General features: G+C 62.8%; 2 protein-coding genes across 3 annotated transcripts in view; both read left to right on the top strand.

Moving 5' to 3' along the window:
• The window catches only part of FAM20C (FAM20C golgi associated secretory pathway kinase), a 33,605-nt gene extending 24,473 nt beyond the window's left edge, over nt 1-9,132 (top strand). The window contains exons 4-10 of the mRNA XM_046667623.1: nt 3,241-3,333; nt 3,905-4,020; nt 6,706-6,886; nt 7,313-7,422; nt 7,610-7,691; nt 8,090-8,149; nt 8,386-9,132. Of these exons, the coding sequence (XP_046523579.1) occupies nt 3,241-3,333; nt 3,905-4,020; nt 6,706-6,886; nt 7,313-7,422; nt 7,610-7,691; nt 8,090-8,149; nt 8,386-8,635 (892 nt within the window). The 3' untranslated portion in view covers nt 8,636-9,132. The remainder of the gene's footprint in view (nt 1-3,240; nt 3,334-3,904; nt 4,021-6,705; nt 6,887-7,312; nt 7,423-7,609; nt 7,692-8,089; nt 8,150-8,385) is intronic.
• Nucleotides 9,133-16,781: 7,649 nt separating this feature from the next.
• Nucleotides 16,782-22,754, top strand: FOXL3 (forkhead box L3). 2 transcript variants are annotated; one of them, XM_046667613.1, is made up of 4 exons: nt 16,782-19,232; nt 19,568-19,736; nt 19,961-20,373; nt 20,490-22,754. In XM_046667613.1, exons 1-4 carry the CDS (start codon nt 19,114-19,116, stop codon nt 20,665-20,667), a joined length of 879 nt encoding a protein of 292 aa, XP_046523569.1. In that variant the 5' UTR covers nt 16,782-19,113; the 3' UTR covers nt 20,668-22,754. The 2 variants fall into 2 exon arrangements, with proteins under 2 accessions (XP_046523569.1, XP_046523570.1); XM_046667614.1 differs by having other exon boundaries at nt 18,471-19,232; nt 19,961-20,632.
• Nucleotides 22,755-23,326: the final 572 nt, after the last annotated feature.

Raw genomic sequence — 23,326 nt, 5'->3', positions numbered from 1 at the left:
CCCCTCCCCTTCAGGTGTTTCCCGAGGGGCCTTGTCGGGACAGATCAACGGGGCCCCTGCCCACAGGAGCTTGCCGCCTGCAAGAGCCTTAAAACCCCATACGGTTCTCCCACGTCAGGAGGCCGGCCCAGAGCACACAGGCCCGGAGGACGCAGGCCCAGGAGCGTCTCAAGCTTCAGGAGGGAGGAAAGCCCCGGGGCAAAACGTGCTTCAGCTACCTCTCTGCACGTCTGCGGCCGTTCTGGGGAGGGGCGTCTGGAAGCCGCCACAGCCGGGCGGAAGGCCCACACGGCCTCAGGGCTGGGGACAGAGCTGCCTCCTTCTGTGAACAGCCAGGGGACCGAGGTCCCGCGAAGGCCCAAGGCGGGAGATGTGAGGGAACCAGGAATTGTGCTGGGACCTGTCACAGAGCCTCCAGGAAGTGGCAGGGCTCTTCCCAGAGCAGCGGGGCTCGGAGCCACCTGCACTCAGGTGTGTGACGGGCTCAGAGGGGTGGCCGGGGTGAGGGCAGAGGGAGCAAAGGCCACAGCATTGACGGATGGAAATGCTCACTTCTTAGCATCACAGATATTGCCGCTGCACATCAGGCAGTAAGGGTCACTGTGTGCTAGAAACCATGGCCATGGAGGTGATGCTGGTGGTGCTGATGGTGGTGGTGATGATGGTGGTGATGGTGATGGAGATGATGATGATGATGGTGATGGTGGTGATGATGTTGGTGGTAATGGTCATGGTGGTGGTGGTGGTGGTGGTGGTGGTGATGGAGGTGATGATGATGGTGATGGTGGTGGTGATGGTGGTGGTGATGGTGGTGATGGTGGTGATGGTCATGGTGGTCGTGGTGATGATGGTGGTTGTGGTGATGATGGTGGTGATGGTGGTGATCATGGAAATTGAAGCAATGAGGGTGGGAAGAGCTCAAGGCGGCAGGTGGATTCGTGAGCTTCCCCCATCGTCTCCTCCTCTGCTCATCTGTTTACTAACCTCCTGTTCTCGAGCAGGCACTTGGCTGGGCCCTCCAGCCCCCGGGCCCTGCAGACAATGGTCTAGTGTGACTGTGCCAAGCTCCTCGGGGGACGAGCCTTTGTCTCAGGCTGCCAGGAGGCCACGGGGCTGAGACGGACCTCGGTGAGGGTGGAGGAGGGAAGCACAGGCAGAGGGCCCGGCACAGGCAGAGGCACAGAGACAGGAGGGCCTGGGGCTGGTCCCGGGAGGTGTAGTGACGCTGGAGCAGCAGGGGCGAGGGGGCCGGGGCAGGAGAGGAGGTGGGCGTCTCTGGCTGCAGGAGTCCTGGGCGGCCGGGTGCCGAGGAGCCGGCTGAGGCGCTGAGTTGGGGGCTGAGCCTGCGGCACCCGTGGGTCTAAAGGGTGCTGTGCTGTCGGCTGCTGTGTGTCCACCCTCAGTGCTGCTCCCTCTGCTTGCTGCCCACCCGGGGCTCTCAGGTCTCCACGTGCAGAATGAGCCGGTGGCCGCAGGAGCCAGGGCCCAGAGCAGACACAGGGAGGGGTCTCCTGCCTCGGCCCCCAGGGGCCTGTTGTTGACGTGTGAGGTGCTCTGATGCCACCTGGGCACAGGCAGGGAGAGGCGTCCAAGAGCATGGAGCCATTCCCGAGGGGCTTCCTGGAGGTGGCAGCCCAGCTGAGAAATTGGAAGGAGGAAGGTCTGGCTGGGGCCGGGGAGGACGGGCTGCCTCCCACCCAGATGAGGAAAGAGGGACAGACAAAGGGACATCGAGGGGGCAGAGAAGCCAATGATTCGTGAGGGTTTCCAGGGTCCCTCTGCCCCGGGGGCAGGTGGTGAGCTCTGTCTACCCAGCTGACGAGGGTCAGAGGCCAGTACTTTCCAAAGAAAGTGACTCTTAATTTCACGACAAGCAAGGCCGGAGGCGCGTGGTGGGCTCTGCGTCCGGGGGGCACGGGGGTCCGGGGGGTCCGTGTGCACTGGAGGCTCAGAAGTTCCCCGGAGAGAAATCTTGTCAAATCCGAATTTTTCTGTTTCTGGTTAAAACTGACGACAATCCAGTGGAGCCGGGGTGTGCGCTCGACTCCAGTTCCTCCAGGTCGAGTCAGTGACCCCTTCATAACCTCAGAAACACCCCCCACCCCAGAAGCGGCAGCTCGGGGTCCGAGGGCGGCCTCCCATCAGCTCGTGGTTTGCCCCACGGTGTTTCTCAAAACCTGAAGCGGACTTGCCGGCATTTAAAGGTCAGGCGATTCCGTGGAGACGTCTAGGCTGTTGCTCGGGGCGAACGTCAGGCCTGCGACGGCGGAGCCGGGGGGCCCAGGTTCCTCAGTGCAGAACCCCAGGCAGGGGGCGTGGAGGCCGGGAGGCTGGGCCATCGGGCTGCACACACTGCCGGCCAGAGTGGGGGGCCGCGGGGCTCACTCGCCACACACCTGCTGCGGGGGGGCAGGGGGTGACCCGCCGGGTAGGAGCAGCTGGTGGCCCGGCTCTGACCACCAGGCGTCCTGCATGGGCCGGGCACATCCCTGCTCCAGACAGAGCTTACCCTCCAGGCTGGGGGGCCCAGGGTGAACTGCGCTCGTGGTCGTGGGGGCATCGGGGGGAGCTGCCTCTGAGGGGTCGACCGCCTGAGCCAGCAGTTCTCTGAAGCGTGGAATATGGTGGCACGCTGTGAAAGAAATGGTCCCACGGTCTGTCGGGCTGCAGGCCTTGTCAGAGCCTTTATGGAGCTGTTGTGCGCTGTTGAGACCCCAGAGGGCACTCTCATAGGCACCGTTACCCGAACTCCAGAAGTCTGTGACGAGGCTCCTTCTGTGCGGAAGCCCCTGGGCCTGGGTGGGGGGGACACATTAATGCCCACTTAGCATCTGGAGACGTGAAGGGAAGGTCGTTCCAGGAAAACAGATCAGTGTGAGCGAAGAGAGCATGGGCAGGACAAAAAGACGGTCTGGACTCGGCTCTGGGAGATGGGGAGGGGCAGAGGGTCCTAACGCTGATTCCAGGCTCCCCCACGCCGCGTTGCCGCCCTGCAGACGCGGGAGCGGTCGAAGCAGATAAAGTCGTCAGGTGACAAGGAAGGGGACAGGCTTTTCATGTTCGTTTCTGTGTGAATGTCATTTCTTTGGCTGTAAGTTAGATAATTTGCTTTTTAATGCTGACGGGTTCACAAAATTCTCGGAAATTCAGCCGCCGGCTCTCGTGAACTGGTGGGCTCCTCGCGCCCTCCCTGGCAGGTTCCTCGGCGGTAAATGCCGTCCGTCTTGTCCGTTTCTCCAGGCAGACGAGGGAGCAGGAGACGCCCCCCGACTTCTTCTACTTCTCCGACTATGAGAGGCACAACGCGGAGATCGCGGCCTTCCACCTGGACAGGTGAGTCTGCTCCCGCCGCGGCCTCCCCACGGGCGCGGTTGCTGGGTCAGAGCACTGCACGAGCGCTGGGCCCCAGCCCTCCACCTGCAGCACCGAGTCCTGCGGCCGCTTAGAACACGGCGTCCCCGCTCCGCCCGGGCCCAGGACCAGAAGGGCCTTTCTGTGAAAACGAGAGCAGCCGCGGCCGCCGGGCCCCTCGCTGGGAGGAGGGTGACTTGTTTACCACGGCCGGTGCCGCCGTGGGGGGGCCGAGGGTGCGGCGGGTCCTGTCTGGACGGCCCGCATTCCTCCGCGCCCGCCGCCTCCCCGCAGAGGACCGTGACGCCCGTGTCACCGGGAGGCTCAGGTCCGCGCCCTCCGCGTGCGAGGCGGCTCAGGAGGCGGCCCCGGGAAAGCGGTGGTTTAGTTTAATTTGAAACCCGCCCGGGCCCTGGGCAGATGGACGCACCGCCCGCGTCAGCCCTGGGCCGTCACCGAGGGCGCCAGGAGGAGCCGCGACCCCAGGTCGGGCCGGAGGAGGGCGGAGCGGGCCGGGGGCACGAGGTGAAGTCCCCTCCGTCCTTCCCACCAGGATCCTGGACTTCCGCCGCGTGCCGCCCGTGGCCGGCAGGATGGTCAACATGACCAAGGAGATCCGGGACGTCACGCGGGACAAGAAGCTGTGGAGGACGTTCTTCATCTCCCCAGGTAACGCGCCGGCTCGCGGTCCTTTAGCCAAAGGGAATCGGGCGTAACCGGCCTGGGCCACGCGTGGCGGTTGTTTCTACCGTTAGTGTTCGAAAAGGTGAATTGAGTCGTTCTTGCAAACCCGGCGTCTCCAACGCCTTCTCCGGCTCCAACACGAGGCCTCCGTTCTCTGAGCTGCCCCCCGAGTTTAAGTTGCCCCAACACGACCCTCACGCACTGGTGGGGCCAGGAGTGGGGAGCCCGCGAATGAGGGGAGAGCAGGACAGAAACCCCCGCGAGGCAGGAGGAAGGTTTCTGTTCCCCCGTCAGTGTCTCAGCCACGTGACCAGAAATCAAAGGGCTGAGGAAGAACCTGTGGTGGGGAGGGGTCTCTGAGGGCCTCCCACAGCTTGCATGCCCCCAGCGACGGGGAGCTCATCGCTCACTGATCGTTCAGTTTGTATCTGCTCAGCTGGAGCTGAGAGATGAGTCCTTCTTCTCAAAGGCCCGAGCTCCTCCACCTCGCCCCGCAGGGACCCCTCTGTGGTCTTTCCGGGTCCACCAATATCCTGTGAAAGCCCGAGAATCTCGTTTGGCGCCCGAGGCCCCACCGCGAATGATGCAGCCTCGAAGCGCAACCTCGAAGCCCCTGCCAGGTGGCCGGGCTCCCTCTCTCCGTGACTGTCTCCGTCCGGCCGTCGGCTCCGGCAGCTGGACCTCCTCCTGGAAGCCTCTGGAACGTGCGGTTTTCTCTACAGCAGCTTTGACCTCGTTTGAGAAAAAGAAATCTCACTCAGATTCCTTTGTCACTTGGTTGCTTCACCTGCACGTCCAGGCCCACCAATGCCGAAATGCCACAGATGCCGGGCTCTGCTGGGATCCGCCGTGTGTCCCTTCTGCCTCCAGGAGCCCAAGAAGCTCTGCTCTGGGGTCGATCGGGAAAGGGAGAAAAAGGGGGGCTGGGCTCCAGACAGGGGAGCGTGGAGGTGGCCTGGGAGGTGGGGTGAGGGCAAGCTGCCTGCAGCCCCACTGTGGACAGGAGGCCGGGGCGCCGTGTCAGGACACAGACGGAGCTCACCTTCAGAGGGGCCGCTGCGCGGACGTCCAAGGAGGGCGCTTCTCATTCTCTTTGGTAAAATTCTACCTGCGTGACCTCCTCCAGGTCAGGACGAGATTCTGAGCCGCTCCGGGCCCCCCGCCCTCCAGATCTCAGACTGGCTTTAAATGGCTTTTTCCTGCCGCTCGGCTCGTCCTGGAGACCCAGCCCCACCTCAGAGCCGCCCGTCTGCCCGGCTCCCAGGTGGCTCTAGGACATGACCCCGAGGGCGCGAAGGCAGGTGCCTGGGGCGGACTGTGGCCCTGCCGTTTCCCGCGTCCATCCTGATTATCATAATCATTATTTCTAAGATGAAGAGGGGCCCACGCTCCCCCCTCCGTAGGCAGGGGTCGACCTCACAGCAGCGCTGTGACCCGGCCCACTCGGGGCCACGCGTCCTCTGGCTCCACCCAGGTCCCCTATTCAACTGTGAAGCAGGGGCCACTGTGGTCCTCAATTCAGACGAGGAAACTGAGGCACGAGGAGGTGGAGGGCGTCGCCTGGGGCCGCACGGCTGGAAGGACAGAACTTTGGCCCTGAGCGTTTCTCCACCAAATAAACAAAGTGATCAAAGGCGGGAACAGGGGCTCCACCAGTAAACGCGCCCGCGGCAGGACAGCCCCCTCGGGGCCCTGAATGGCGCAACAGCCGGGCGACGCCGTCTAAAAGGCTCCTCTCGGTTGAGACATAATCACGTCGTACGGCCCGCAGGCGAGCGGTCGTGCATCCCCATGACTCCGCGAGGCGACAGGTGTCAGCGCCTCCTCTTTTCACGGTTAAATAACGTTCGGTCTGTGGACGAACCGCGTGTTCTTTGTCCGTCCGTCACCCCCTGGGCTGCGACCCGGCTGCCTGGACGCTCGAGAACGGTTTCCGTGTGGACGTGCTCCATTCCTCGTGCGTCGCCTGGCGAGTGGGTGGGTCACGTGGACTCTGCGTCTGGTTTCTGAGGATCTGCCCGACCCCTTTCCGCGGCGGCTGCACCGCAAGCGCCCACCGCACGTCTCTGCCCCAGCGACACCTGCGACTGTCTGTTCTCCTGATGGAACCAGCCTGGCGCGGACGGGCGGCGTCTCCTTGCAGCTGGATCTACAACCCTGAGCGTCTTCTCACGTCCTTGCAGCCGTTTCTAGATTTTCTCTGGGGAAATATCCGTTGAATTCCTTCACCCGTTTACTTGTTGGGTTATTTATCTTGTTGAGTCGTAGGAGTTCTTTACATGTGTAAGCGCTGGACCCTCATCAGATAGGCGGTTTGCAAATGCTTCCTCGCGCTCTGTGGGTTTTCTTTGTGGGGCAAATGCCTGTTTAAGCCATTGAACGTCGACTCTAGCGTTTCCACAGACTCCGCTCCCTTAGCTCTGAGGGCGACTAGAAAGAACCTGGTTCAGACCCCAGTGTAGCTGCCACAGCTGTGTGGTGACGGGCAGGTCGGCGCCCCTCTCTGGGCCTTGTAACATGGGGCTGAGATGGAAGGTGAGAATGTGGGGGGCCCGCCTGTCCCGGGTGGGGTGCAGGCCGCGTGCAGACTCGGGCCCGGGACTGATGTTCGGGGAGGGGCCGGCATGGGGAGACGTGGCCCCGTTAACTGGCTTGTCCCTCTGCCACCAGCCAACAACATCTGCTTCTATGGGGAGTGCTCCTACTACTGCTCCACGGAGCACGCGCTGTGCGGGAAGCCGGACCAGATCGAGGGCTCGCTGGCCGCCTTCCTGCCCGACCTCTCACTGGCCAAGCGGAAGACCTGGCGCAACCCCTGGCGGCGCTCGTACCACAAGCGCAAGAAGGCCGAGTGAGTGAGCCGCGCGGGCACCCCGACACTGACCCCAGGCTCGGGGGGGCCGGCCCCTATCTGGACGTCTCTCCCTGCCCCTCTCGTCCCCGTGACTGTGGCGTCCGGCCCGGCCCCTGACAGGGACCCTCCAAACCCCGGCGTCCGGTCTGGCACTCGCCTCCAGGTGTGGTCATCACAGGGCAGGGGCCCTGGCGCAATCACCTCCCAGACCCCTGCTCCTGTTAATGCAGCCTCAGCCGCCTGCTGGCCTGTTTCCATCTGCAGCCGGTTTATTTGGCAGCGAGAGCTTTTCTCCCACCCACCCTGGTCCCGGCTGCGGTGTCCACCCCACCGTTCCTAGTGGGGCCGTGCTGGACGTTGGCTCGGGCCTCCCTGTCGACCCAGAGGCGGCCCGGCCTCCTCATGCCATGCTGCTCCCTGCAGGTGGGAGGTGGACCCCGACTACTGTGAAGAGGTGAAGCAGACGCCGCCCTACGACAACAGCCGCCGCATCCTGGACGTGATGGACATGACCATCTTCGACTTCCTCATGGGTGCGTCCCGCGGGCGGTGGCTGGAGTCAGGGGTCTACCACCAAGCCGCAGGGACCAGCCGAGGCCTGTGGTGTGAGGGGCCCCTGCTCGGAGGTGGGATGCACGGGGGAGGGCGGGGGGCACGTCCGGGCTGCACAGAAGCTTCCGGAATGGAGGATGCGGACGGGCGTGCTCTGCTCCTCCGCAGGGAACATGGACCGGCACCATTACGAGACCTTCGAGAAGTTCGGGAACGAGACCTTCATCATCCACCTGGACAACGGGAGAGGGTGAGTCGGGGCGTGGCCATCCCCAAGGCCACCGTGTGCGTGACGCGGGCATGGATCCCCCCACTCCCCCCACGCCGACTGGGGTCCACGGCGGGGAGGGTTTGTGCCGCTGAGCCGCCTGATTTCACAGTAACCCTGTGAGCGGGTCCTGTTTCCTGGTGTCGCCCTGGGGAAACCGAGGCACAAGGAGGCAGCTGGGACACCTCACTCAGCCGCTTCGGCTCCATCCAGCGGCCGGAACCAAAGGGCCCATGTCGTCCCAGGCCCTGCGTCCGGGACCAGAGACACGCCGCCTGGCCTCCACGGCCCTCGCAGCCCAGCAGGCCGCCTGCGAGCGGCCGCTCTCTCTGTGTCCCCGTCCCCCTCGTGCGGCCCGACAACTCGGCTTTTCTCCGCAGGTTTGGAAAATATTCGCACGACGAGCTGTCCATCCTGGTGCCTCTACAGCAGTGCTGCAGGTACGGCTGACCCCCGCCCTCCGCCCTCCGCCCTCTGCCCTCCGCCTCCCAGGGGCCCCCAGCCACCCCGTGTCCACAGCTGGGCCTGTCCCCAGGCGAGTGGCTGCCCTGTCTGCCCACGGGCCCTGCTGGGCCTCACGCAGCCGCGTCCTGCACGGCGGGACGAGAGGAGGGGACCAGCCCGGCCCCGATTCGGGCGCTGACGCCGCTGCCCTGCGTCCCCCGCGTCCCCCCAGGATCAGGAAGTCCACGCACCTGCGGCTGCAGCTGCTGGCCCGGGAGGAGTTCAAGCTGAGCCTGCTGATGGCGGAGTCGCTGCGGGGCGACCTCGTGGCACCCGTGCTGTACGGGCCGCACCTGGAGGCGCTGGACCGGCGGCTGCGCATCGTGCTGCAGGCCGTCAGAGACTGCGTGGACAAGGACGGGCTGCCCAGCGTGGTGGAGGACGACCTGGGCCCCCCGCACAGAGGCTCCGCCCGGAGGTAGTGACCGCGAGCCGCCGGCCGGCCAGCCGCCAAGGGGGACACGCGCCCGCCGCACAGCCGGGACCTCCGGGCGGACGGGCTGCTCCCGGCCGGGGCCGTGGGTCCAACAGGACTCGCCTGACTCTTTTCCGAGACAAGAGGCCAGGAGGCGGCCGGCGCCCCGTGTCAAGAGGAAGCCCCGTGACCACCTTGGTCCACACGGGGCGTAAACGGAGGGCCCGCCGTGCGGCCCAGACCGCCCCCCGCTCGCGGGACCCAAACTGAGACGAACTCCTCCTCCCGGGCCCCGGGGGCACTCGGGGGCCGTGTCCTCTGACACCAGGAGGCTCCGAGCGACATAACGACCAGTCACTCCGTTCCACGGCGGCCGGGCCCCGGTGGCGGGTGTGACCGCGTCCCCGAGAGCAGAGCCGCCGTCCTGGCCACGTTTTGTGGGGTCGTCTCAATGTGGTAAAAGTACAATAAAGAGACAGCAGACACGTCGGGGCCTCGCTGTCCCTGCCCCCGACCCCAGCCCTGACGCTGTCCCTGCCCCCTGACCCCGGCTTCTGAGGGGCCCTGGGGCTGTGCCCAAGGCTGGACGGAGGGAGGGTGAGGCCTGAGCTCCCTCGGGGGGACGGGTGTGGGGTGGGCAGCCCGGCCTCTCCCGCTGTGGCCGCTCCGAGGGCTGGGGGGCGTCCGGTCACACAGCTCTGGCATCAGGTGGGCCCATGTTTACCCAGCAGGCCCCGGGGCAGCATGGTGGGACGGGCTGCAGGAGCGGTGTGCACAGGCCGCACTGGGCCGGGGGCTGGAGGGAAGCAGCGTGTCCCCCACACTGGCCCTGGGGCCCGAAATCCGCTCAGACTCGCCAGGCGCCTGCCGCGGGTCAGGTGGGGCCCAGTGGTGACGGGATGTCAGCAGAGGTCTGCAGGGCGGTGGTGGAGACGCACGATAACCCGCAAACAGGTGGCAGACTGGACACTGCGATGGGCGGCGAGGGGACGGGGAGCCGAGGGGCGCCAGGCGGCTGCGTGCGAGGGGGCCGTGGCCAAGCTCACAGGTCGAGGCCCCGACCCCAGAGTGGCCGCATCTGGGAGGTGACTGGGGTCAAACGAGGTCGTGAGGGCGGCCTGACCCCGCAGGACTGTCCCCATAAGGAGAGGACAGGCCACAGGGGGACACGGGGAGAGGACGGCCATCTGCAGCCAGGAACAGAGACCCACCCGGAACGAGAAGATGAGGCCCTTGTCCGAGCCCGTCTGCGGCTCTGCCATGGCCACCGCAGCCTGACGAGAACATGCACGCGGCCTCCGTCCCTGGGCCCCACACGCAGCTCCCGGGTCCCTGGGAATCTCCTGAGCTGAAGGTGAGCAGGACGGAGTTGGGGCGGCCGGGAGGAGCGCGGTGAGCAGGGGCTGGTCCTGCAGGGTGACATCCCGGCATCCCCCCTGGAGGAGGGACGTGTCACCTGGAGCCGCGTCCCCTGCCCCATTCAGAGGGAGGACCCCAGCCCGGGAGGAGGGCTGGAGAAGGCCCAGCGGGACGACGATGAGGTCCCCATGCCTCCAGGCTCCCCGGGGAACAGAGAGGGTAGGTGGTCTCTGCGGAAGGGACAGTGGCTCAGCGGCGACAGGCACCTGCCGGGACGTGGTGACGACCTGGCCATCCAGGTGGAGCAGAGCATCGGGAGGGAGGGGACACGATCAGGGCGCCGGGCTCAGCCGGGAGAGGTGTCGATCAACACGCTTTCCGGGAAGCGACTAAGGGGACGGGAGAGGAGGAGGTACGAGGACGTTGGGAACAGAGCGAGGAAAAATTCCCCCTGGGGACGTCCGCGTGCGCCCGCGTTCCCACGAGCCCGGCGGCCTCTCCGCCCACGAGTAGGACAGACCAGAGGGGCGAGGAGAGAGCGGGCAAGGATTCAAAAGTGACTAAACGAAAGCAGACCAGGGAGAAAGGAAAAGGAAGGGGCCCCGAGGTCGGTCCTGGTTTTGGAGAATCGGGTTCGGGAGGGAGCAGAGGCCGCGTCCAGAATTAAGATGAGGAAACGGACACGTCGATCTGTCCACGGGGCCACCCTCGGGGGGCTCGGGACGGGACACTCGGAGCCCCCAGGGGCACACCCGCAGGTGGAGGGGCCAGACGCCGGGGTCCCCAGCCACCCCCTCCAGGACGGCCTCCCTGAGTGCCTCCCAGCTGCCACCGGAGCCCCGGCTGACCCTCACACGGCTCCCTCACGTCCGGACCACCGACCACGGGACCCTCTTCCCCGAGTCGCTCTCCCCCAAGAAGGGAGCTGAGCAGAAGCAGGGGGCGGGGTCAGAGGTGAAGGAGCAGGGGTCTCGTTGGGAGGGAATCCCAGAGCGTGGGTGTGGGGCCCCCAGGCACAGGCCTTCCTCTCTTTGGAGCCGACATCCCGCAGGACGAGTTCACTGCCCGCCTGGGGGCGAGATTTCTGGGAACTGGGAACCGTGTCCTTCCCGCCTCGAGGGTTTAATGGGACGAGTGGGGACAGGCCATTCGAGAGCCCAGAGGGGCCGCTGGGGGGCGTCAGGGGCAGCCGGTGAGGCTGCAGTGGGGGCTCGGGTCAGCCGGCCCCGCCCGGGCCCCGTTCTGCCCCGTCGCCTGGGTCCCGGGGCTCAAGGATGCAGCTTCCCCGGCCACACTCTGCGGACGAGTCCTGTGGCCACGAGGCAGCACGGGAGGCCAGTGCCAGGGCGCACGGCCCGTGTCCGGTCCCCTTGCACCACCTAGAGGAGAGTCCGAGGAGAGCACAACCCGCCTCCCAGCGCAGAGACACACAGGGCCCCGGGAGAAGAGGGGACGCAAAGACCATCCGGGCAGGGGGCCTCAGCCAGCCCACCCCACCCGCCGCCGTGCCCCCGTTGGGTCCGCCTGTCCTTGCAGAGTCCAGGAGCTCAGGGGCCTAAGCCCCGGGCACAGGGCCTGTCAGACTCAGTCTGTTGTCCCACCAGGACCCGGTCAGCACCGGGCACTCCAAAAATACCTGCTGAATCAATGGGTCATTCAGTGAGTGCTGAAGACAGTTCTGTCCACCGGTAAATATTTACAGACTCTCCTCAGCACAGAAGAGGCTGGAATTCATCCAGAGGGGGAGGGAAGCCACTGGAGTTCTCTGGCCTTTTGGAAGCTGCTAGGAACTTCCGTGGCGCGGCAGGGCCTTTGCACAGCCACCATGGAGCCCTCTGCACCAGGCCAGCTTGACCTTGTTAATCCCATTCCAAGCGCTGCTCAGTCATTCCCTCCGTGGGGAAGGTTGCTCTGACCTCAGCATGGCCCCTCAGCACGCCCTCCATGGAGCCCTCGCCCTTCGTTTCCGGTCGTGCATTTCTGAGATCATGTGGAGGGGGTGGCGGGGGGGGGGGGGGCGACATGAGGATGGAGTGTGTCTCACTCTGCGGCTCCCCCCGTGCTCCCAGCTCCTGGAGGGTCCTCGACTCCACGTGGCTGTGTCCCTCCCGACCTCCCTCGTTCATCTCTGCCACCGGCCCTGTGAGGTTCCCCCGAGGCTGCAGCCTGCCCAGCCCTGAGCCCTGGCACGGCCGGCCGGGTCCACACCCAGGTCTCCTTCCCCGTTGTAATGCTCCCTCCCCAGCCGGTGCAGCCCCCTCTGTCGGGGTCAAGAGTTCCCAGCTCCCCATGTGGCAAGAGCCCCAGGCAGGTGCCCAGCATCCTTGCCTCCTGGGATCCACGTCCTTGTGAACCCCCCAGGGTTGCCCCCAGACTGGCTGGTGAGACCAATAGAGAACACGCAGGTGAGCCTGGGCCTCTTGTGGAGGGAGATCAGCTGCCACGTGCCGAGCAGCTCGATGCAGAGGCCGTGTGGGGAGGACCTGAGGCCCCAGGCAGCGGCCACTCCAGCATGGCAGGCACAAGGGTGCCACCTCGGGAGTGATCCTCCATTCCCAGTCGAGCTGTTAGATGACGGCCCTGGCTACTCGTGCCTCCAGTGTGTAGGACCCCGGGAGCTGGAACCGCCCAGCTAGGCTGCAACAGATGCCGGACTCTCAGAAACTCTGTGAGACACCGTCTGTTAGTTGAAGCCACTAAGTTTGCAGTGGTTTGTTAGCTATCCCTGTTTCTGATGAGCTACTGCACAGGTCCGTGCAGTGAGGAGAACGTAGGAAGGTTTGTCCTCCTTCATGGCATGCTCTGCAATATGCCTGCTGCCCTTTCTTTTAACAGACCCCTGGCTCCTCTGTGGGGAGACACCCCCCATTGGCCTCAGTCCTGTGGCTTGAGCAGGGCTGACCTCATCTCCAGGCACCAGACCTGGCGTTTGCAGTGGGAGAACTGTAACCCTGTGGCTGCAGCAGTTGATGAAGGGACAGAGGTGACTCTAGCGGGGCCATGAGAAGTGTCACAAGTCACCTCCTGGGCCATCAGAGGGGGCGCTCGGTGGGTGGAGGGAGTGTCGGGGGCAGCTGTGTTCTTTCTCAGGGGGCTCGTCCCACTAAAATGTAGGGCTCTGGAGAGAGTTTGTGAAACCCTAGACTCCGTGAACGCTGCAACCTGCCTCCGATGTTAAACAGCAATGGTCGCTCACCAAGAAGGAGGCCCAGGATGCTGAGGCCTCCGTTTACACCCGCTGAGCGGACATGCCAGCCCCGTGATCAGGAAGTTATTCCCAGCGCTGCTGCGTTGGTTTGGGAAAGTGACGCGGATGTGATTTTTACGTTTCTTCTTCATTCTCTCTGTGCATCACCCATCGAGCCTTTGAGGCGAACAAGCTGGATCTCCTCCTGCCCCGAGGAGCTCCCGCAAAACCGCTCGGAGAAGCCGGGGCCCCCGTTCACCTGAGCTGCCGCACGGCTGGTGGGTCAGAGAGCTTCTCGCGGGATCTGGAACATCCTAGGGGCCCCATCAGTGCCGGCTGAGCGGGCGAGCGAGCCCTGAAGGCGTCTACAATTTAGACATAAAGTTTGCGTCTGATTGTTGAGGAAACTCAGTGTTAATCTATAGTTTCAAATTAGCAGGCGATTACTCACATAAGGAGGTTCCTGCAACGATGTGCTCCCCAGAAACATTCAATATATGATTTATGAGTGAATTCTGACACATTCGACGTTCCATAGACGTTAAAAAGCAGGTTTTTGAAGAATATCACGTGTCAGTAGTTTTGTGAATGGCGCCCACTCCCTGATTTCAAAATATACTACAAACCCATAGTCACCAAAACAGCATGGTCCTGGCACAGAAACAGACACACAGATCAGTGGAACAGGATCGGGAGCCCAGAAATAAACCCATTCATCTATGGACAGCTAATGGTCAACAAGGGAGCCAAGTGCATACGATGGAGAAAGGAGAGTCTCTTCAATAAGTGGTGTTGGGAAAACTGGACAGCCACATGCAAAAGAATGAAAGCAGACCATTACCTTACACCACGCACAAAATCAACTCAAAATGGATTAAAGACTTGAGTGTAAGACCCGAAACCATGAGACTTCTAGAAGAAAACATAGGCAGTACGCTCTATGACATGGGTCTGAGCAGCATATTCTCAAGTCCCATGTCTGACCGGGCAAGGGAAACAAAAGAAAAAATGAACAAATGGGACTACATCAAACTAAAAATCTTCTGCACAACAAAGGAAACCATCAACAAAACAAAAAGACAACCTAACAATTGGGAGAAGATATTTGCAAACCATATATCAGATAAGGGGTTAATATCCAAAATATACAAAGAACTCCTACGTCTCAACAACAAAAAAACCAACAACCCAATTAAAAAATGGGCACAAGATCTGAACAGAGATTTCTCCAAAGAAGATATACGGATGGCCAACAGGCATATGAAAAGATGCTCAACATCATTAGCTATCAGGGAAATGCAAATCAAAACCACAATGAAGGATCACCTCACTCTGGTCAGAAGGGCTATAATTAACAAGACAGGAAACAACAAATGTTGGAGAGGATGTGGAGAGAAGGGAACACTTGTTCACTGCTGGTGGCAGTGCAAACTGGTGCAGCCACTATGGAAAGCTGTATGGAGTATCCTCAGAAAATTAAGGATACATCTACCATATGATCCAGCTATTTCACTGCTGGGTATTTATCCAAAGAACTTGAAAACACAAAGGCATAAAGATACACGCACCCCTATGTTCACTGCAGCATTACACACAATAGCCAAGACTTGGAAGCAACCTAGGTGCCCATCAAGGGACGAATGGATAAAGAAGATGTGGTTATTTATACACAATGGAATACTACTCAGCCATAAGAAATGACAAAATCCGGCCATTGGTGACAACATGGATGGACCTTGAGGGTATTATGCTGAGTGAAGTAAGGCAGACAGAGAAAGACAAACACGGCATGATCTCACTCACGTATGGCAGATAAACTAACGTGGATAAACAGACGCACCCGTGGTTACCAGAGGACAAGGGGGGAGGAGGGGGGGAAAGGGGTGAAGGGCATATTTATACGGAGACCAATAAAAACTAGACTCTTGGTGGTGAGCACGATGAGTCGATAGAGAAACTGATAAAGAATAACGTGCACCTGAAATCACACAATAAACCGTGATGACCTCAATAAAATAATTAAAAAAAAAGAAATCCCCGGGTTTCAGGAGCTGCAACACGACATAACAGAGGGAACTCGACGTCGCCCGTGACCCCGTCCGCTCCCGTCCTCTCCCTCCCTGAGTGCCCGATTGGGCGTTTATCAAGACCGTAATTTTGTATTTTCCCCACAGACGCACGTGTCACAAACCACACAAGCCGCTGTGTCGTTTCTGCTCTGTTGACGGTGCGGCTCCTGAGTGTAGATTCTCCCGGGTCCGCGGGCGAGGCTGCGGGGGCCGCTCGGCCAACGGCCGCTGCCCAGGACTCTTCCGGGTCCCTGACTGCCGTTCCAGCTGCTTCCGAGACACCTTCCCTGTGAAGGGTCGTCACCCGGGCCTCCTGGGGGGCGCATGTGGGGTCCCGGGTGCATCCCGACCCACAGTGGGGTCACCAGGTGTGGCCTGGGCTCAAGCCTGCTCCGGCCCCACAAGTGGGTGCATTGACTGCCCTCTCGGACCCTGTAACTGGGAATAAACAGTAACCCCTGGCCCCGGGACTGTCCTGGGGAGTAAATAAGATTCTCTGCGTCACGAGCTCTTAGAGCGATGCTGGCCCTCCTTCTCTCCGCCAGCCCCCAAATTCATTAAAAGGTTTTCTTAGAAGTCAGTCAAGCAAACGTCTCAGAACTCTAAGAAACCAAAGTCCAGTTCTCCCGCTGACCAATCTTTATTTTCTATCTAATTAAATAAGTGAAAGACGGTGGCGTCTTCTCCACCCGTTTTCGAGGTTCCTCCGTTAAGACTTCAAAGGCTCCTCCCGTCCCCCTGGGACCTTGTCTCAGGATGGACAGATGGACGAAGGTGGAGACGCCCAGACAGGACCTGCCATGACCTCTGTGGGGACGAGGCCCACGCTGGCTCCCACTCCTCCTCCTGTGCGACCAGCGAGGCCCTCGGGGAGGGGCCTTCGGGCGACGCCCCGCTTCTGCCTCTCCCGGGGGATCCACACGCTCCCTCCGGCTCTCATCTTCAGAGCTGCGTTAACGATTCATCCGCGAATTCTGCACACGGTTCTGGCTGGAGCCTGGCACCTGCGCAGGTGAGGGAGCCCTTGGACTCAAACTCGGGCTCTGAACTCCACCAGCTGCGGGACCAGAGCCTGGGGTGACCATCACCTGCTCCCCCAGGGCTCGTGACAGGGCTTTTTCAGAGGGCGGATCTGCACACACGGGACATGCACGGGCTGAACGCGCCAGGCACGGGCCGGGCCTCGAGGTCTCTGCTTTACTCGGAGACATAAGACAAAGGCCAGGAACCCCATGGCTCTGGGGGACGCCAGCTCAGAACCCCCTCCCTGTGCAGCTTGGGGTTGGGTCGGCCCAGGAGGCGTTCACCGAGATGTGGAGGCTGGAGGGAAGCAGCAGCCGTCATTCTGTGTTTGTAAATCGTATATCTGACCAGGGATCAACGGCCTGGTTTTTTTCTTTTTTTTTTTTTTTTTGAGGAAGATTAGCCCCGTGCTAACATCTGCTGTGAATCCTCCTCTTTTTGCTGAGGAAGACTGGCCCTAAGCTAACATCCGTGCCCATCTTCCTCTACTTTATATGTGGGACGCCTGCCACAACGTGGCGTGCCAAGCAGTGCCATGTCCACACCCGGGATCCGAACCGGTGAACCCCAGGCTACCGAAGCAGGACGTGTGTACTTAACCGCTGCGCCACTGGGCCGGCCCCCACGTCCTGGTGAGCTCGAGGTCAGCTCCTCTGAAGCTCGAGGGAAGGAAGCGGAGCGAAGAAGAGGGCAGGGAGAGGAGCGAGCGGCGAGCTGTGTGGGCACAACAGTCCCACCAAAAAAATACCCCAAACCGAGAGGAGCCAGCGGGATTCTCTGCCCCTGGCGCTGACTGGGGCCCCACCACCCGCAACACTCTGCACGGTGGTCTCCTTCTCCCCCGGCACCTGTGGGTTTCAGCTTCCGTAACCGAAATATGAAGGAGGAGAAGGGAGAGTCTCGAAGAACCAAGACCACGCGGGGCTCTTGAATTAAACTTTCTGTTTTGGGATAATCGTTGATTCCATGCAGTTGTCAGTAACGAAACAGAGAGATCCTGGGTACCCTTCACCCCATTTCCCCCCAATGCTAACAATGCAAAACTCTGGTGCGGTGACGCCACCAGGATACGGACATCGATCCACTCGCATTGTCCTTCCCTCCGGCCCCACCTCCTCCCAACCCCCAGCAACCACCGATCTGTCTCCATTTTACCATTTCGTCGTTTCGAGAACGGCATGTAAGTGGCGTCATGTGCGTCATGATCCGAGACTGGCTTTCTTCCGCGGTCGGGGATCCCCCAGACGGTGGCTGCGTCCAGGGTGGGGCCCTTCCCGTTGCTGAGCGGGGTCCTCGGGGCGGATGGACGCAGCTCGATCGACCGTTTCCCTGCTGAAGGGCACCTGGGCTGATTCTGGTTTGGGGACGTGACGAATAAGGCCGCCGTGGACACGTGTGCGCAGGAGTCTGCGTGAACTGAGCTGCTGTTTCTCTGGGGTCAGTGTCCCGGCCGTGCAGTCGCTGGTCACACGGCAGCTGCATGTTGAGCCTTTTAGGAAACTGCCACAATGTTTTGAGAGGGGCTGCCCCGTCCCACCTTCCCACCGTCTCAGTTCTGACGTCTGATGGAGACGACAGGACCGAATCACGGAATGTGTTCGAGCCTCAGATCCTGAACAGAAGCCGGCAGCCACGGTGCCAACGCAGGAGGGGCCATCGCCCGGCCACCCCGAGCTTCCAGGGACCCGGACGTGCCCCACGATGGGCAGCGGGCAGCGTCAGGCTGTCCCGGGACCAACTGGCTGGACCGAGCAGAGGTCATTTCAGAGCTAAAGGTGCTGCTTTGAAGGGAGACTTTTCCGGAAGAAGCTTATGCAGCCTTCCTGGCCTCGGGCAGACGCACAGACAAGGCTCACGGTCAGAATTCTGCAGACTGTTCATAAAAATGCCTTTTGGTGGCACGTCTGCTGTGAAACAAAGGGCCCCCCTAAGATCCCACCCCACTTCTCTTTCCTAAATTTCCTAACTCTTGTCTTCTCTTCTGCACCCACCGACCCGGACGTGGAACTACGGCTTCCAGGCTCAAAGGGACCAAAAGTGGGGGTCTGGCTGACAAGAAGCACACTCCCAGGAGCTCTTTGCCCCAGGAAGGCAGGGGCTCCGTCACAGGGCAGGCACACTCTGGGCAGCGACAGTGTGGCCAGGACACCGGGCGCTGGAGGAAATGCTGGGCCTGTGCCTCTGGCCGGGTTCTGAGCCGGTGCTCCAGGTGGGGACACACCTGCAGGGCCCCCCAGTCCCGCCTGGACCAGGCTGCTCTGGGGCAGAAAGAGGCCGGCCGACCCCGGTGACCGAGGGGGTGACAGTCCCGACCTCCCTGCGGCCCGGGCTCCCGGCTGTGGCTTCTGGGGGCCCAAGAGTCCCCTCCAGGGATCCGGGTGCCCGGGAAGACCCTGCGTGTCTGGGGGTGCGCCCAGGGCGCAAGGGCCAGGGAGCTCCGAGTTCACGTCCCAGGGCAGGGAGGCCCAGCTCTGCTCGGGGACCCAGCGGGCTCTGCCCCGACGGGGGCGGCGCGGCGAGTGCGAGGCGGAGGGAGGCGCCCCTCCCGTCGGACCACCCAGCGCGCGCTCCCTCCGCCTCCCCCGCGGCCGGGCAGAGGGTCCCCCGGAGCCCGCTCGCTCCCTCGGCGGCTCTGCGGTGGCTGGGGCCTCCCCCGCGCCGGGATTGGATGCGAGAGAACGGGGTGGGGGCGGGCGGGGGACCCCAGAAGCCCAGGTTCCCAGCTCGGGCGGAGAGCAGCGCGCGCTGCAGACGCTGCGGTTCGGCGCCCGGGAGGACCTCCGCGCGGACCAGGCGGCCGGCGGCCGGCGCGGAGGAGGCGGCAGCGGAGGCCCGCGGGCACCCACGATGTTTGACAGCTCGCAGTACCCCTACAACTGCTTCAACTACGACGCCGACTACGACGCCGACGACTTCCCGGCCGGCAGCTCCGACGAGGAGAAGCGGCTCACGCGGCCCGCGTACAGGTGACCTCGAGGCCGCGGGTGACGGCGACCTTCTCCGCTGGGGGCTCGGATAACCCGCATCCGCCCGGCGCGGGAGGGCTTTCTCCCCTCGGGTGGGGCTCGGCGGAGGGACGCAGCCGTCCACACGGAGCGGGTTCCCTCCGCCTCCCCGAGGGGACCCCTAGGGGCGAGGGACAGCTTCTGGGGTCTGGGCGGAGGCGCAGATGGGGGCGTCCAGGGGTCACCCGCCCAAAACCTCTTCCCACTGTCCGCCTCCAGCACCCCGAGGCGCCCCGGGGGGAGGTCCACCTCTGGGTCCACCCTCGGCCCGCGAGGCTGACGCACCCCGTTCGCAGCTACATCGCGCTGATCGCCATGGCCATCCAGCAGAGCCCCGCGGGCCGGGTGACCCTGTCGGGCATCTACGACTTCATCATGCGCAGGTTCCCCTATTACCGCTCCAACCAGCGCGCCTGGCAGAACTCCATCCGCCACAACCTGTCCCTCAACAGCTGCTTCGTCAAGGTGAGCCCCCCGCCCGCCGCGGAACGGCCCCCAGCGTCCCAGGCTTGGTGACCCCCCCCCCCGGGGCCAAGTCATCCCAGGCTGGAGGGAGGGGCGCGGCTGGAAAGTTCGCTCCGAGCACACGGGGCGCCCACCCGGGAAGCGGCGAGCGTCGCTTCGGGTCCCACGGGCGCGCCCCCGACGCCCCCCGAGCCGGCCGCGCGCTGAGCCACGTCCTCGCGCAGGTGCCGCGGACCGAGGGCCACGAGAAAGGCAAAGGGAACTACTGGACGCTCGGCGGCGGCTGCGAGTCGCTGCTGGACCTCTTCGAGGGCGGCAACTACCGGCGGCGGCGCAGGCGGCGGGGCCCCAGGAGCGAGGGGGCGCGGGCGGCGCGCGCGGGGGGCGCCCGGGAGCCGCCGGGTCCGTCCGAGCCGCTCAGTGCGCGCGGGTCCCCGGCCCCCCGCCCGGCCCCCGCCCCCGCCCCCGCCGGCCCCGCCGCCCTGGGGAAGCTGGAGCGCGGGGACCTCAAGTTCAGCATCGACTCCATCCTCTCGGCCCCCGACCCCTTTCCTGCGCTCACGTCGCCCCGCCGCGCGCCCGAGCGCAGAGACCCCGCGCTGGAGGCCCAGCACCTGAACCTGCGCTTCTGGACGATGTGAGAGGGGCCTGGGGCGGTTGGCCCCCCGGGAGGCTGGCGCCCGGTCCATTGGGGTCGTCCGGGTGGGCTCAGCCCCGCCTCCAGCCAAGAAGCGGGGCTTTGCCGCGTCCTAGAAACTTCCACAGACTCGTGCTGGCTGCTGACACCCGCCTGGGTTGGAGGGAGAGGCGCCAGTCTTGTGAAAGGTGTTCCTGTGGTGTTGAGGACTCACCCTTCCAGAAAAATCTCCCTGAAGGAAAACCTGTGGGGTTCCTGTTCCGGTTAGGGGTCCGCTCTGGATTCACGGGGTGACCCCGCCCTGAGGAGCCAGGAACAGTTTAGGGTGCCGTCCACTTAGAGTCAAGGTAGCATTTCCTCCCCCGGTCGTTGGAGAATTTGGTTCATAGATGCCACAGCCTGGTGGGCTCAGGACTCGGTCACGAAGTGGGTGGGCATCTTCCCACAGCTCAAGTCCTAATAAAGTGCAGACGGTGAGGTCAGACGCTGAGCGAGCCCGAGAACATTGTCCCCAGGTTCTTGACCGTGTCGCCGTGGTGGATGCTGTGGTTGCAAGTGACAAACGCGTCTCGTGTCGTGGGCAGAATATTTGGTGGTTGTTTAAGAAATCCCATGCACTTTTTTAAACTGGAAAGAAGGAACGGAGAAAGGAAGGGAGGAAGGGAAGGTCGTCCCACATTTGGGACGACCTGGGGGCAGAGCACACTTCTGGGTCCTCCTGAGCCGGGTGTAAGCCCTCTTCCGGCACGTTCCACCCCCGGAAAGCAGACACTGCATAGCAGACGGCTGACGGATTCCCGCTACCCTGTGAGGCACGCGGGTAGCAACCACACAGTCGCGAGCTGGGAGGTGGGTGCGCTCCATCTGAAATGTAAATGATTTAATTACCGCGTGGAGACAGGCGTAGTGAGGAACACAATTACGCAGGGAAGCCATTCGACCGGCCTTATCATTTTTCACCAGCCCGTTTTGCAGACTTAATCGCCTTCTGTGACTTAATTTGAACATTAGTATGGATTACGCCTAATCTGATTCACCAGGTGACGACGACAACTGGCTAATTTCGTAAACGGCAAAAACGCACCCAAGGAGGCCGGCTGTCTCGGCTGGGAATTGCGTCTCTTGCTTTATCCGGTTCTGACAAACGGGCCCGGAGTGAAGGGAGGCGGGCGGGCAGCTGAGACAGAGCGAACCCCGTGAAGACGCGCTCAGACCTTGACGGTTCGTCAGGTCTCAGAATTCCTTCCTGCACCGGCCCCGCAGGCAGAAACTCCGCGCTGAGTCCCCCAACGCCGGCGGCCCCCTAGGCCAGCACCCCAGCCCCGGGAGATGCTGTCATCTCATCCCCATTCACAGCTCAGGGACCCGCAGCGCAGGGGCCCAGGCCCAGGACGCAGGCGTGTGGCCTCGGGGTCAGGCTGCCCGTGCATCCTCGTGCTGTGGCTCACCCAGGCCGCGAATGCCCTGTGCACGCGTGTGCGTGTGTGTGAATGCAGGTGTGTGCTGTGCGTCCGTGTGCCTTCCTTCTATGTCCTGTCGTTTGTGCTAAAAGTGTTGTTATAAATAATACTGGACAGAATCTGGAAAGTGATGCAATGCTGGTGGCACCGTCCGTGAGTCGACGGCACGCGGACTATCAGGAGGTATATTTTTCTGCTCCCAACGGAGCAAATAAAATGCGCAATTTCTCTCTGGCTCTCGCTCAGCTCCTGGTTGTGTCCAGGTGGCGAAGGCTGACTGAGAACAGAAAACCCTAAACAGGACCATCTCTGGAGGCCCCGGCCTCAGAGAGGGAGACGAGGCCTCGGAACGGGGTGGGGTTTGGTCGCACGGCCTCCTGCGCACGTCCCAGGCAGCCGCCCACGGGGCTCCGGCCGCGAGCACAGGGGAGGCGAGGTCTGCGCACGATGAGGCGTAACATTTGTTTTGCAAAGGATATCAATCATGTTTTTAAACGCGAAGGGACATTTTCAATTTGCCAGCGTGTGGGATCCCGCGACTCCAGCCCCGAGAGTGAGCGGCATTTAATACCGACAACACGCCCTGACCTATTCAAATGTCGCCGCCACCACGCAGGCTCGCCCGACGCGATTATAATTAAGCGCTTTATGCCTCTCTTGCAAATCGGCTGATTGATCACCGACACGTCCGCTGTCACCACGTCACCCCGAGCACATGTCTGCCACGCGTGGTCACGGATCGCCAGGTTTCCATTAGCAAAGTGGGGGGCGCTGCCCCCGGGGGCTTCGGGGAGGGGCATACGGATCTCCACCGTGCGGAGCGAAGTTCGGGCCAGGCGGCGTTGGCCGGAGCTCCTCGTCCCCGGACGCCTGGAGACCGAGGCTGTCCCTCCTCATGGCAGCTGGCCAGTGGAGTCCAGCATCACTGTGTCTCCCCGGAGGGGCCTCCCCGGCTGAGGTGCCCACAGTCGGACCCCTCCCTCCACTCCAGGCTGAGGGGGCTCCTGGACCCGCCGGCCCACCCGGGGCAGCAAGAAAAGGCCTCACTTCTCTTCAAACTCCTTCATTCCTTTATTAAGCAGTGCTGGGGGCAGTTTGTTTATTCATTCAACAAACATTCATGAGCCCCATGCTAGGTGCTGGGTGCAGCTCTGGACCAGAGGCACAGACCGTGCTCCAGCCGTGGGCTCAGGAGGAGCTCCCAAGGGTGCGCAGAGTCGCACATGCCGGTGCGGTTGGGGAGCAAGCCAGCCCGTGGGGGGTTGGGATGGCAGGACCTCTCGGGGGACGGGCGCCACAGCTCGCTCAGAGACGGAGGTTGGGCAGGGCCCTCCCAGGAACCACCTCGAAGCCGAGGCCTCGGGCAAGGCAGGCGGCCAGGCCGAGCAGAGAGGGTGTTCTCAGTGGGGACAGTGAGCTGAGCCCCGGTGGTGGGAGGGAGTGGGGAAGGCCTGTGGCTGGAGGGCCGTGGGGAGGGGACGAATGCATGAGAA

Source organism: Equus quagga, chromosome 7 (genome assembly GCF_021613505.1).
Source record: "Equus quagga isolate Etosha38 chromosome 7, UCLA_HA_Equagga_1.0, whole genome shotgun sequence".
NCBI classification, from domain to species: domain Eukaryota; kingdom Metazoa; phylum Chordata; class Mammalia; order Perissodactyla; family Equidae; genus Equus; species Equus quagga.
This window is presented reverse-complemented; position numbering and strand designations above follow the sequence as displayed.